The following is a 10,098-nucleotide window of genomic DNA, read 5'->3' as shown; positions in this document are numbered from 1 at the left end:
AGAGTAATGCTGCGGCTGAGAGCGGTAAACAATTGAGGCGTCCGTGAAATTTGCGAAACCAACTTATGCAAGTTAACTATGCTCTTAATATATCAGCATGCTTTTTTTGAAGAAAACGACGGAGATCAAGTTAAAATCTTTTTTTTTTTTCTTAATCTTTATTTCTAAAAACAATTGAAAAATACTTTTGCGCTGCGGGACAGACTTTGAGTTTGTCAGATCTTTCTGTCCAAGACTTTGGTTTCATGAAAGCCTTCATTCGTTCAAAATCAAATCCCGAGCACGCTTGAAATAAACCCTTCAGCTGGTTATCTGCAAGCTAAAGTATCGTTCAAATGTTTCAAACAGAGATTTCTTATAAAAGCTTTCTAATTTCTTTTTCCAAATCTCCAGCGGCGGTGACAGTGCCCCATCTGCCGACGACATTGCCTTGCTTATCGAGCAGAAACTTCGTGAAGTTCCACTTGACATTGTCAGTCAGTGTTCCGGCCCCTGCTTTTTGTGCTTTTAGCCACTGGAATACTGGATGAGCATCGTTTCCATTCACGTCAATTTTGGAGAAAAGTCGGCCAGTGAAATTATATCTTAAGAAAATGACAACTTGGCTAGGTTTTTTGGACTTACTTTTTAACAAATTCTTTGATTTCTTGGGCGCTTCCGGGCTCTTGCTTGCCAAATTGATTGCAGGGAAAAGCGAGTATGTTAAGGTCGTCGCCGAAAGTATTTTTAAGTTGCTTTAATTAGGTCACATCTGAGTTATGAGAGCTTGTTTATTCATGAGCTGAGAACCGTTCCTGAAGTTGGGTATACTCTCGGTCAGTCACGCCTCATTGCGACGCAACATTTACAACAATTGTCGGACTGCCAAGGAACTCGCTCATTTTCACTGTAGCTCCATCAATGTCTTTTGCCTCGAGATCGCCAAATTTGACATCTTTCAAGCTTGTACCCAATTTAATCAAAATCAAAATAAAAAATCGTTGTACCTTGAGTTGTTAGCACCCATCTCGAAAAACCAAGGGGTAAAGTATCTGTTTACCAAAAACGCGGCGAAAAGTGTTGCTGCGACGGCTCTAGAAGATTAAAATAACTATGTTATTTCCTGAATTGTGAATCGCAAAAAAGTTACGAGTGACTCACAATTTCCGCCCCATCAAACAACGACCTTTTCTAGCAGCTTCTCTGGGTACACAATGTAACGACGTTTGAGACAATCAAATGAAAGAAAACGCAAGCGGAGATCGTTTTTGCTCAGGGCAAATATTTTGTTGACCTTCGAGCAAGCATTTTCAAATAAATTTATCGGTTTTTGTTTTTATGAGAGTATGCCTTTTTTCAAAAATTTTATAATAAATTTTCTGCAAAAAATATTTTTGAGAACCCTTTAAATACCCAAGCTCTATTACTCATTGGCTATTAGGGTTAATCCTTATCTTTTAATTACTGTAATTTTCATAAGGAAAAAAGTTTAAACTCCGCCTGGATTGCTGTTAAAAATGCAAAGCTTAATCACGTGGATTTTGGTCTTTCAAAATAAGTCGAGTACTTTAATTGGAAAAGAAAAACTCGTATAAATTTCTAATTTGCCCTGCTATAACGAGAGGCAGGCCGCATGCGTCAATTGCACGGAAGAAATAAAGCTGTTCCATAAATGTTTCACTTGATTAACTGATTGCCAGACCCAGGGCTTCGCAGAGCCTGCTTTTGAAGTCGAGAGAGTGAACTTTTGAAAAATAAGAGTCTTGACAACTATTCGAGGTAAAACTGAGGTTATTCTACGGAGGTGATTTACAGCTATAGTGGAAGTATGATGATAAAGTATTTTCGCAGAGGTATAAATTACGATCGACAGGTGTCGACATAGACAATGTCATTACCATGCAAAGTGAGGTTTACACTCCCTCACTTTTCATCCCTTTCAGATCAAGAAGGACACGTCAATTTATTTTATCGAGAAAAGATATCCGAAAAAAAACTAAGTTGGTACAGTAATTTCAAACTCTTCCCCAATAATTTAACACCCCGAAAAGAGAAGTAGACAAAAGAAATCCTCCTGAGCTCTGGATCATCCAGGCCCGATCAAGATTAGGGAACAAGGATCCGTAATCCAAGTTCAAGTTCTCCCTACTTGGCAAACAAGAACCCTTTCTCTTTCTTTTTTTTTCGAAAACTAGTAAATCGTCAATTAGTGCGACGCCCCAGAAGATCCTGACGAATACAAACGCGCGCATAAATCGCTAAATAAGAAAACGAAAAAAGAGTCTTACTGAAATCAACGAAGAGATCCAAAATTAAAAGAAGAAGAGAATAATGGACAAGCCTCTTACACATGAAAGATTGCTAGAATATAGGTAACAAGGGTTCTCTCAGAAGAAAGGCTATAATTCTCGTGTAGAACTGGGTGTTAACGAGGGATTAGCGCTCTTTAAATCATCTGATTCTAGCAAAAAGAATGATAAGTTCATGGATTTCTCAGCAGATTTATTATTTCAGAGAGGCATTTCAACTATTCGACAAAGATGGAAATGGAACAATTGAAATCGAAGAACTCAAAATCGTTCTGAGCTCACTCGGGCAGCCAGCAACCGAGGAAGAACTTCAGGAATTGATGAAATTGGCAGACATTGATGGAGATGGAACGATTGATTTTGATGAGGTAAAAGATTTTGTTCAAATGGTTGTTGATTTTTTCAGTTTATTGAAATGATGAGAGTGCAAGATGCGATGGAAACAGAAAACTCGCATGAAGAAACTCTCCGGGAAACATTTCAACTGTTCGATACCGACGGAAGTGGGAAGATTTCATCGTCAGAGCTCAAACAAGTTATGGAGAAATTAGGAGATCATCTGACTGATAGCCAGATTCAGGCGATGATCAAAGAAGGTTAGAGGATTTCTAATTCGTTGACTCGATTAGATTGCGAATTTTATTGATGGACTATCTTTAGAATCAGGGCCAAATAGTTTCGTTTTTTTTCGGGAAGCCAGACAGGCGCCAACTTTGAAATTGATTAAAGAAAAATTAAGCCGACGCTGATGGAGATGGAGAAATCGACTTTGAAGAATTCGTGCGAATGGTCTCCTGCTAATCGATCTAAAGTCTGACTACGTTGTGTAATTAATCTCTATATATGACTGTTCATGTACTCTTCTATTCTTTCTCAGCACAAAAAAGAAGTATCACTCATCAATAAGTACAAGCCAAAACCCTTAGGACTTTTGCTTTATTCTTCGAAGATTTCAGAAAATATATTTTCGCATTTTTTGTCTTGGAACGATTCCAATAGTTCCAGAGTACGTTACTGTCCACCAGCCGAATTCAGACACCTGAAGGATTTTCACCAGGGATCCTTTTGGAACAGTCAGCTCTTTTGTATTGAAAAATGGAGCGATGTGAGACTCGGTCATAATAAAAGTACTTCCGATGTCTTTTGAAAGTCGATTTCTTGTACCGATATCATCGTTAATTGCCAACTAAAAGCCTGTTATTTCAAGTTTCAGACGAAAACTTACATAAGAAGCAGGTGACCATCCAGCATCGCCCGCCTGGTTTTCGAGGAACCACCAGCCAGACTCATTTTTAAACAGGCACTTTACCGTTTCTCCCTTCGTTATTGTCACTTCGGATGGAGATTCTGCAATGAAAGTTTGAGCAACAGTATATTCGTCTTCTTGTGGGGAGTCAATTGTGCTCGTGGCCGATGAAGAGTCAACTAAAACTGTCTTGACATCGATTTTTTTCATAGGACGTACTTATTTTGAAGAGAATGCAGCCCTCTGCCGCCTTTTCTGCATCAGCTACTTTTTTCCTAAATTGATTCAGCATCGGACCTTTGTAAATTAACTCTTTTATCGCCGAGTCTCTCTTCAAAATTTGAGAAATCTTTTGGACGCTTTCAAACATCTCGTTTGTTGATCCTTTCGGAGTGACATGCTTCAAATATTTCTTGATCATCTTGCAGGACAACTCTTCTGCGGAGCCAGGATAACAGGTTGAAAGCAGGGTCTTTATGTATTCCTTGAAATTTCTTATTGAAACTTTTGCGGTTGAAAGAACATCGTCCTTCTTTATTTCAAAAATGAGATAGTATCCTCTGTCACTCTTAAAGATACCGACGAGATCGAGTTTAACAATTCGGGACTCTTCTTTTTGAGAATTTTCTTCTCTTCAATAGTTTTCCTCTTCTTTATAACAAGAAACGCCATCTGAATTCTGTTGTTATGACAATTTCCCATCATTGCTGGGTTATCTTTGGTTGAATTGTTTTAAATTTCGTTACGAAGGCACCCCTCAGATTTACTCAAGTGGATAATTTGGCTGCATTAAAGAATTATTTGCATAAAATGATAGTCACCTGTTTCTCTAGAAAATCTGTTTTCTTCCTAGTTTGACCTCTGTGCCAAGAAATTTATATCGACCAAGTGACCATAAAATGATCTGATGAGGGTTTGATAAGACTCTTTGCGGTTGAATTCTTTTACAATCGGTAATACCGATTTATGCGTCTTAATCTAACATGAAGAAGAAAAGCCGGAATTATTTGTGGCCCTTAAAAGGGCCGGTTTTAGTCGCTCTGTCCGATTTGTCCTTAAAAGGACGTTGATCACCTAACTAAGCTTAGGCGAACCTAAGCTCGTTCTCCTCGAATTCGTCGAGCCAACTGCATGTCCTTGGGCATGATGGTGACTCGCTTGGCGTGGATAGCGCAGAGGTTGGAGTCTTCGAAGAGACCGACGAGGTAGGCTTCGGAGGCTTCCTGGAGCGCCATGACGGCGGAGGACTGGAATCGGAGATCCTGCATCCAGTTCTGGGCGATCTCGCGGACGAGTCGCTGGAAGGGAAGCTTTCGGATCAGAAGCTCGGTGGACTTCTGGTATCGTCGGATCTCACGGAGAGCGACGGTGCCAGGTCGGAATCGGTGAGGCTTCTTGACGGAGCCAACAGAGGGGGCCAACTTCCGGGCAGCCTTGGTGGCGAGCTGCTTGCGGGGAGCCTTGCCTCCAGTAGACTTTCGGGCGGTTTGCTTGGTTCGTGCCATCTTGTCGAATGTGAGGTTGTGAAGGGATGAGCGCGCTTTATATACGCTGGGGAAGATGCTGTTTCTAGAGATTTTTATGCATAAAACACATGACCACGACCATATTACTTTTGTTAGTTTTGGTGAGAAACAACTCGAGCTCTAGAAGATTTTAAATTTTTTTGCAGCAAAATGAACGAAAATTCTCTGGAACACCCAAGACAAACATGAATTTCAATAATCGATACAAGTTGCATCGAAAATTTATATCCGGGTATATTTTCGCATTTTAACGCAAATTTTGTGACCTCATGGGCGACAAAGAGAAAAATGTTGAAGACATTTTGAAGCCTGGAGATATTATCAAAGGTAAATTATGCATATTTGTATTAATTACTTGAAAATAAGAAAAATGGATAATTGTGAAAATGATTGGAATGGGAGGATTCGGCCAGATTTACGAAGCAAAGTACATGAAATCAGGAGAAAGTGCTGCGGTCAAAGTTGAATCTTCTCAGTATGACAAACAGGTAAACCTTCATATTATTTGTATTTTTAAGAGGAACTGTTAGGTTTTGAAAATGGAAGCAGAAGTTCTTCAAAAAATGAAGGGCAAATCGAAATATATCTGCAAATTTTTCGGTTGCGGCAGAGAATCAAAATTCAATTATATAATTATGAGTTTACTAGGAATGGGTGAATTCTTCTGATTTTTGTTGTGAAAAATAAGGAAATAAATCCCTCTTAAAGGCAACAACATTTCAGCATTACGAAAAGCAACTGACTCAGGTAACGTCTTCTTCTTATGAATGTAACTAATGCTCAAGTAAGGATACTTTTCAACATCTACTGCCCTTCGTCTTGGAGTACAGATGCTTCGCGCGATTAGAAGCCTCCACGATGTCGGCTATCTGCATCGCGATGTCAAGCCGTCGAATTTCGCGCTCGGGATGGGCAGGCACAGCAGACGCCTTTTTATCTACGACTTTGGCCTCGCAAGAAAATTCGCTGATGACAGAGGAATGCTTCGGCCGCCGAGGGATACTAAATGTCCTTTTCGTGGCACACTTAGGTTCGTTTCCACCTTCCTATTGAATCAATACCAATAAGATATGCTTCTCTGAATGCTCATAACGGACAGGAGCTCGGTCGACACGACGATCTATGGTCTTTTTTCTACCTCATGATCGAAATCACATACGGACAGCTTCCATGGAGATCGCTTCGGGAAGCGGAGAGAATCAAACATGCGAAAATGAGGTTCGACCACAAGCGATTTTTCGAGTTAGAAAGAGTCCCAAAAGAACTGAAGCCGTTTCGGGAGTATTTGGAATCCCTTGATTACTACACCAAGGTAAGAAATCTTCTTCAGCGTAATTATATTCTTCCTTTTAGCCAAATTATGATTACTTGATCGGGCGACTAGAATTTGGCATGAGGGAAAGGAAGATCGACAAATCAGAACCCCTCGACTGGGAAAGACTCTGAACCTGTGAATTGATCTGTCGCACTGATACATTTATCTTCAAATAAAAGCAACACATCTAAATTTTCAAATAGCATATCAAGCAGGGCTTTATTTCTCAGTCTAGCGATAGTGTTTTTGAATAAAAGATAAATTAGTCCTCAACGCGGGAGCTAAAATGTTGGTGCAGAAAGTATGTGGTTTTGTTTTGTACATTCATAAACTTGCGCTTTATTTTTGATCTTCCCAGGTTTGTGGCTGTCGGAGATACTTTTCCATAGCCTGGAAATCGTCGGAAAAGACAGGGTAGTTCTCTGCAAGCTTGACAAGGTGGTCGGGGTGATGTCCTGGGATCACACCGATTTCGCAAGTGTAATCTTCCTCAACCTGAAAGAGTTATACGAAACAGTTTGAGCTTCAAAATATCTTACCTGCATATTTGGATCGAAGATAATTGGACCTTGCTGAGCCTCATCTGAAGATCGATCAATGTATCCCTTGAAGTAGACAGATGGGAACTTCATGGTGACGTTGCCAGTGACTTCATCAGTGATGAGCTTGGGGTTCTTAAAGTATCGAGTTCCGTCTCGACTGAGGAATGACCACAACATTCCGTCGTTTGAGCTTTCCTAAAATTTGGAATCAAAGAGGAGAAGAACTCGACATTAACTTACGCCAGGGTAGAAATCGGGGAAGGTCATTGCACCCTCTTTGTTGGAAGGACCACCGAGGGAAACATCAAAGGGACAGAAGACAAAGAGAGTGAATGGTGGTGTGTAGGTGTCGTTACCCTTCCAGTAGTTAGGGTCCTTCCAGTCAGCGTGGTTCGTTGTATCGAATCGGTTGTAGTCCCAGCCTTAAATACTCCTAATGTTAATTTCAAACGGGAATTATTACTGTCCATGTCCATAAGTTGGCCAAGACGAGCTTTGAGTACAACATATCCACTTTCGACTCCCTTGACGAAGTTGAACTTTCCTCCCATCCACAATGGAATAGGTGCTACTTCTTGATCGACACAGGTCCAGTCAGGGTTGTTAGGACTAAAATTTCCATGAAATATGCAGTTAAGAAGGCTGACTGGACTCACGTTATAGAACAGGTCGAGTTTCCGTCGCAAACACATTGTGCGCCAGTGTAAAGTTGTCCAGTAGCGGAAGCTGCGCCATGTTTGCACTCAAGTCGAATGATATCGCCCTTGATGTCGTCGCTGGCTCCGAAACCCTTGTTGGGAGTCATGTAGAGCTCGCCACCGTACATTGGGTCGTCCCAGTCGTAGTCCAAACCTCGTCCCTTTCGGATCTCCTTGATGTTGATGAGCTAAAAACGTGATCAATCTGGTGAATTTCTCTTCGTTGTCTCTCTCTACCGCAGAATTCTCTCCGAAAATCTCGAACAGGAAGCCATTGTCCGTCAAGTTCTGGTTGTAAGTGTTGATGTCGGTACATCGAGTTGGTGGTGGTGCTAGAAAGAACAAGGATTAAATAAAAATTCCGCCGAAAAAAGACGTTTTTGTTTTTTTTTTGTCGCATTTTTCAGCAAAAAGAGCTGGACTGAAGGAAAAAACTTCAGCAAGAGAAAGATCTTGAATCTTGAGTTTTATTGGGAACTTATCGGACGGGACGATCTACGGAAAGATCCGGCTGGACGGCGAAATAACGGAGATAATCAACGAAATTAAGATAGAGACAAATGGATTAAGCTATTTCTCATATTATTGTTGAATCAATGATGTATGAAAAAATTTAAAACATCATCTTTCAGTAATCATAAATTACCATTATTTATGATGGTATTTTCAATAAATAATTGCTCACTAGATTCTAGTACTAACTCTACTGGAATATTTCCAACTTTATTGAATTCCATGAGCGCGGCGCGCTGATTGGCTTCTCTGCGCTATTAAAATTTTTGCTTTCTTGAACCAAAACGAACCATTTCGAAAGGACAAGGATTGAACCAATCTCGAGTGGAATGAAATTTTCGAAAAAATGAAAAGAGAATGTTTATCACCCAGCTGATTTATGCTCAACTTGCCGGTGCTTTCGGGATCAGAGACTTTGAGGAAAAACTGCAGCTAGAATTTAACAAAACAAGGTAATTTGCTTGATGGCCGTATCTTTTCTAAAATTGAGAATGCAATTTAATCCCTTTTTAGCGTTCCCCTTTCATCACCAGAATGTTTCTCCCCGTTTTTTGGGACGAAAAACACTTCATCTTCATGTCCCGACATTTCCTACTGCTCCACCTCTCTTGAACTTGGTATCTCTAACTCGACCGCCTATCCGAAGCTCATTTTTGCCGAAGAGTCAGTCTGGATGGCCACTGATCCGGATTCCTTCAAAACCCTCGACCAAAAGTGGCTCAAATGGCAGCTCTTGCATCTCTGCTCTCCCGACGTTTGCGCTCTTACCGACGAGCTAGGAAACGTTCTGTCAACTTCAAAGAAAGAAGACTTTTTTAAAAGCCAATACGATGCCATCAATATTTCTGATTCTCTCAGCCTATCGTCTTTTCCTTCCAATTTCATCGTCATGTCTCCCAATTTGACTGTCACATCCACTGTGCCCGCCCAAATCCAACCATACAGCAGCAATTCTTCCATCCCCTTCTGTGCCCAAAACTTCTGCCCTTCGCTGGCTTTTGCAAAATGCGAATACTACTCGTTATGCGTCATGTGCGACGATTCCTGCGCTCCTCTTGGAAACTGTCAAGTGTCAGCAAAGAGCAAGAAGGATCCGATTAGTCCGATTCTAGTGGCCATTATAACGCTCTCGGTTTTTGTCGTTTTGGTGGCTGCTGGATGCCAAAGACATAAAAGTGATGAACCGAGAGAGTGCGACTCGCCAAGGTAAAGTTTTAGATTTTGAGGAAATTCTTCCCTTACCGCTAATTTAGAGAGGTGTGTTCAATAGAAGAAGTAACCGAAGATACAACCGACGAAATCGAAGATACTGGTATCTTCCCTGACAATCCATCGCCCTCCCCAGAAGTTCCACTCATAAATAATCCCCCTGCCAAAAATGCGTAAGTCTTCTTTTTCCAAATTCAATATATCGATCAATATTTATACAGTTTCTTACTTAGTGAGAACAATATATTTTGGAATATTTGTGAATACTCCCTAAACTGATCGATTTATTAATCGCCTTGCTTTTTCAAAATCGATACTTGGTGTTCAGTTACAACGAGTCAAGTGGCTACTCCAGCATGACTACTGCCGATCCTGTCGATACCAGCAATGGCAAGGTATCAACCCCCTTTTTTATTTTTGCTAAAAAGAGATTGTTTCAGAAGAAAGGCGGACGAATGATCAAAACAAACATCCAAATCCACCGGAATGCGTCGTTCAAAGAGCTGGAACCCCTTTTGTAAAATGAATTTGAGTCTGATATAAAATTGCAAATCAATTATTTTCTGAAATAATAATCGCCTCACTGCCCCTCTCGGCCCAAATCGCCGGCAATTATACCACTCAACCCGCGATTCTCTCGTTCATTCTTATTCCATCTTTTCGAGAAATAGAAAAAATAATGTCAAATCAATTGGTTGAATACAAATACAGAAACCAGGTTTTTCTTATTCATTTTACTGATCTTTAATTGAAAAAAAGTT

General features: G+C 40.5%; 7 protein-coding genes across 7 annotated transcripts; 3 read left to right on the top strand and 4 right to left on the bottom strand.

The window, feature by feature from the left end:
- Window positions 1-153: 153 nt before the first annotated feature.
- On the bottom strand, window positions 154-1,385 carry LOC145696820 (uncharacterized). The gene is given in 5 exon segments (XM_081773919.1): window positions 154-584; window positions 625-736; window positions 797-942; window positions 987-1,073; window positions 1,141-1,385. Coding segments are annotated over 5 exon segments (588 nt in total). The 5' UTR covers window positions 1,155-1,385; the 3' UTR covers window positions 154-355.
- Window positions 1,386-2,221: 836 nt separating this feature from the next.
- On the top strand, window positions 2,222-3,164 carry LOC145696114 (calmodulin-like). The gene is made up of 4 exons (XM_081773102.1): window positions 2,222-2,351; window positions 2,494-2,656; window positions 2,695-2,884; window positions 3,028-3,164. The coding sequence occupies exons 1-4, from the start codon at window positions 2,311-2,313 to the stop codon at window positions 3,087-3,089; spliced, it is 456 nt and encodes a 151-aa protein (XP_081629228.1). The 5' UTR covers window positions 2,222-2,310; the 3' UTR covers window positions 3,090-3,164.
- On the bottom strand, window positions 3,165-4,408 carry LOC145696113 (SH3 and PX domain-containing protein 2B-like). Its single transcript, XM_081773101.1, has 4 exons — window positions 4,356-4,408; window positions 3,754-4,206; window positions 3,514-3,713; window positions 3,165-3,474 (listed from the first exon to the last, which is right to left on the bottom strand). The coding sequence occupies exons 2-4, from the start codon at window positions 3,953-3,955 to the stop codon at window positions 3,241-3,243; spliced, it is 636 nt and encodes a 211-aa protein (XP_081629227.1). The 5' UTR covers window positions 3,956-4,206; window positions 4,356-4,408; the 3' UTR covers window positions 3,165-3,240.
- A 220-nt stretch (window positions 4,409-4,628) lies between these two features.
- Window positions 4,629-5,039, bottom strand: LOC145696115 (histone H3-like). Its single transcript, XM_081773103.1, has one exon. The coding sequence runs from the start codon at window positions 5,037-5,039 to the stop codon at window positions 4,629-4,631; it is 411 nt and encodes a 136-aa protein (XP_081629229.1).
- Window positions 5,040-5,280: 241 nt separating this feature from the next.
- Window positions 5,281-6,548, top strand: LOC145698169 (tau-tubulin kinase homolog Asator-like). The gene is made up of 7 exons (XM_081775370.1): window positions 5,281-5,387; window positions 5,427-5,548; window positions 5,591-5,714; window positions 5,769-5,807; window positions 5,850-6,090; window positions 6,129-6,372; window positions 6,414-6,548. The coding sequence occupies exons 1-7, from the start codon at window positions 5,330-5,332 to the stop codon at window positions 6,504-6,506; spliced, it is 921 nt and encodes a 306-aa protein (XP_081631496.1). The 5' UTR covers window positions 5,281-5,329; the 3' UTR covers window positions 6,507-6,548.
- A 19-nt stretch (window positions 6,549-6,567) lies between these two features.
- Window positions 6,568-8,117, bottom strand: LOC145696506 (uncharacterized). The gene is made up of 6 exons (XM_081773553.1): window positions 7,853-8,117; window positions 7,574-7,803; window positions 7,381-7,526; window positions 7,158-7,339; window positions 6,915-7,112; window positions 6,568-6,870 (listed from the first exon to the last, which is right to left on the bottom strand). Exons 2-6 carry the CDS (start codon window positions 7,741-7,743, stop codon window positions 6,715-6,717), a joined length of 852 nt encoding a protein of 283 aa, XP_081629679.1. The 5' UTR covers window positions 7,744-7,803; window positions 7,853-8,117; the 3' UTR covers window positions 6,568-6,714.
- Window positions 8,118-8,389: 272 nt separating this feature from the next.
- On the top strand, window positions 8,390-10,065 carry LOC145698876 (uncharacterized). Its single transcript, XM_081776109.1, has 5 exons — window positions 8,390-8,580; window positions 8,642-9,334; window positions 9,382-9,510; window positions 9,666-9,732; window positions 9,778-10,065. Exons 1-5 carry the CDS (start codon window positions 8,486-8,488, stop codon window positions 9,856-9,858), a joined length of 1,065 nt encoding a protein of 354 aa, XP_081632235.1. The 5' UTR covers window positions 8,390-8,485; the 3' UTR covers window positions 9,859-10,065.
- The last annotated feature ends 33 nt before the right edge of the window (window positions 10,066-10,098 follow it).

The sequence above is a fragment of the Oikopleura dioica genome, chromosome 2 (assembly GCF_907165135.1).
Source record: "Oikopleura dioica chromosome 2, OKI2018_I68_1.0, whole genome shotgun sequence".
NCBI classification, from domain to species: Eukaryota; Metazoa; Chordata; class Appendicularia; order Copelata; family Oikopleuridae; genus Oikopleura; species Oikopleura dioica.
The sequence above is the reverse complement of the archived record's forward strand: the minus strand, read 5'-3'. Positions and strand labels throughout refer to the sequence as shown.

Excerpts from the sequence above, each read along its gene's own strand:
- LOC145698169 (XM_081775370.1), top strand. The coding sequence starts at position 5,330 with ATGGGCGACAAAGAGAAAAATGTTGAAGACATTTTGAAGCCTGGAGAT. Across the intron at positions 5,715-5,768 it reads TATGAGTTTACTAGGAATGG|GCAACAACATTTCAGCATTA; the intron begins GTGAATTCTTCT and ends TCCCTCTTAAAG. Across the intron at positions 6,373-6,413 it reads CCCTTGATTACTACACCAAG|CCAAATTATGATTACTTGAT; the intron begins GTAAGAAATCTT and ends TCTTCCTTTTAG.
- LOC145696114 (XM_081773102.1), top strand. The coding sequence starts at position 2,311 with ATGGACAAGCCTCTTACACATGAAAGATTGCTAGAATATAG. Across the intron at positions 2,657-2,694 it reads GAACGATTGATTTTGATGAG|TTTATTGAAATGATGAGAGT; the intron begins GTAAAAGATTTT and ends TGATTTTTTCAG. Across the intron at positions 2,885-3,027 it reads TCAGGCGATGATCAAAGAAG|CCGACGCTGATGGAGATGGA; the intron begins GTTAGAGGATTT and ends AGAAAAATTAAG.
- LOC145698876 (XM_081776109.1), top strand. The coding sequence starts at position 8,486 with ATGTTTATCACCCAGCTGATTTATGCTCAACTTGCCGGTGCTTTCGGG. Across the intron at positions 9,335-9,381 it reads AGAGAGTGCGACTCGCCAAG|AGAGGTGTGTTCAATAGAAG; the intron begins GTAAAGTTTTAG and ends CCGCTAATTTAG. Across the intron at positions 9,511-9,665 it reads AATCCCCCTGCCAAAAATGC|TTACAACGAGTCAAGTGGCT; the intron begins GTAAGTCTTCTT and ends CTTGGTGTTCAG.
- LOC145696506 (XM_081773553.1), bottom strand. The coding sequence starts at position 7,743 with ATGTACGGTGGCGAGCTCTACATGACTCCCAACAAGGGTTTCGGAGCC. Across the intron at positions 7,527-7,573 it reads AACTCGACCTGTTCTATAAC|TCCTAACAACCCTGACTGGA; the intron begins GTGAGTCCAGTC and ends TGGAAATTTTAG. Across the intron at positions 6,871-6,914 it reads TCTTCGATCCAAATATGCAG|GTTGAGGAAGATTACACTTG; the intron begins GTAAGATATTTT and ends TAACTCTTTCAG.
- LOC145696115 (XM_081773103.1), bottom strand. The coding sequence starts at position 5,039 with ATGGCACGAACCAAGCAAACCGCCCGAAAGTCTACTGGAGGCAAGGCT.
- LOC145696113 (XM_081773101.1), bottom strand. The coding sequence starts at position 3,955 with ATGATCAAGAAATATTTGAAGCATGTCACTCCGAAAGGATCAACAAAC. Across the intron at positions 3,714-3,753 it reads CTGCATTCTCTTCAAAATAA|TTGACTCTTCATCGGCCACG; the intron begins GTACGTCCTATG and ends AGACAGTTTTAG. Across the intron at positions 3,475-3,513 it reads GATGGTCACCTGCTTCTTAT|TTGGCAATTAACGATGATAT; the intron begins GTAAGTTTTCGT and ends ACAGGCTTTTAG.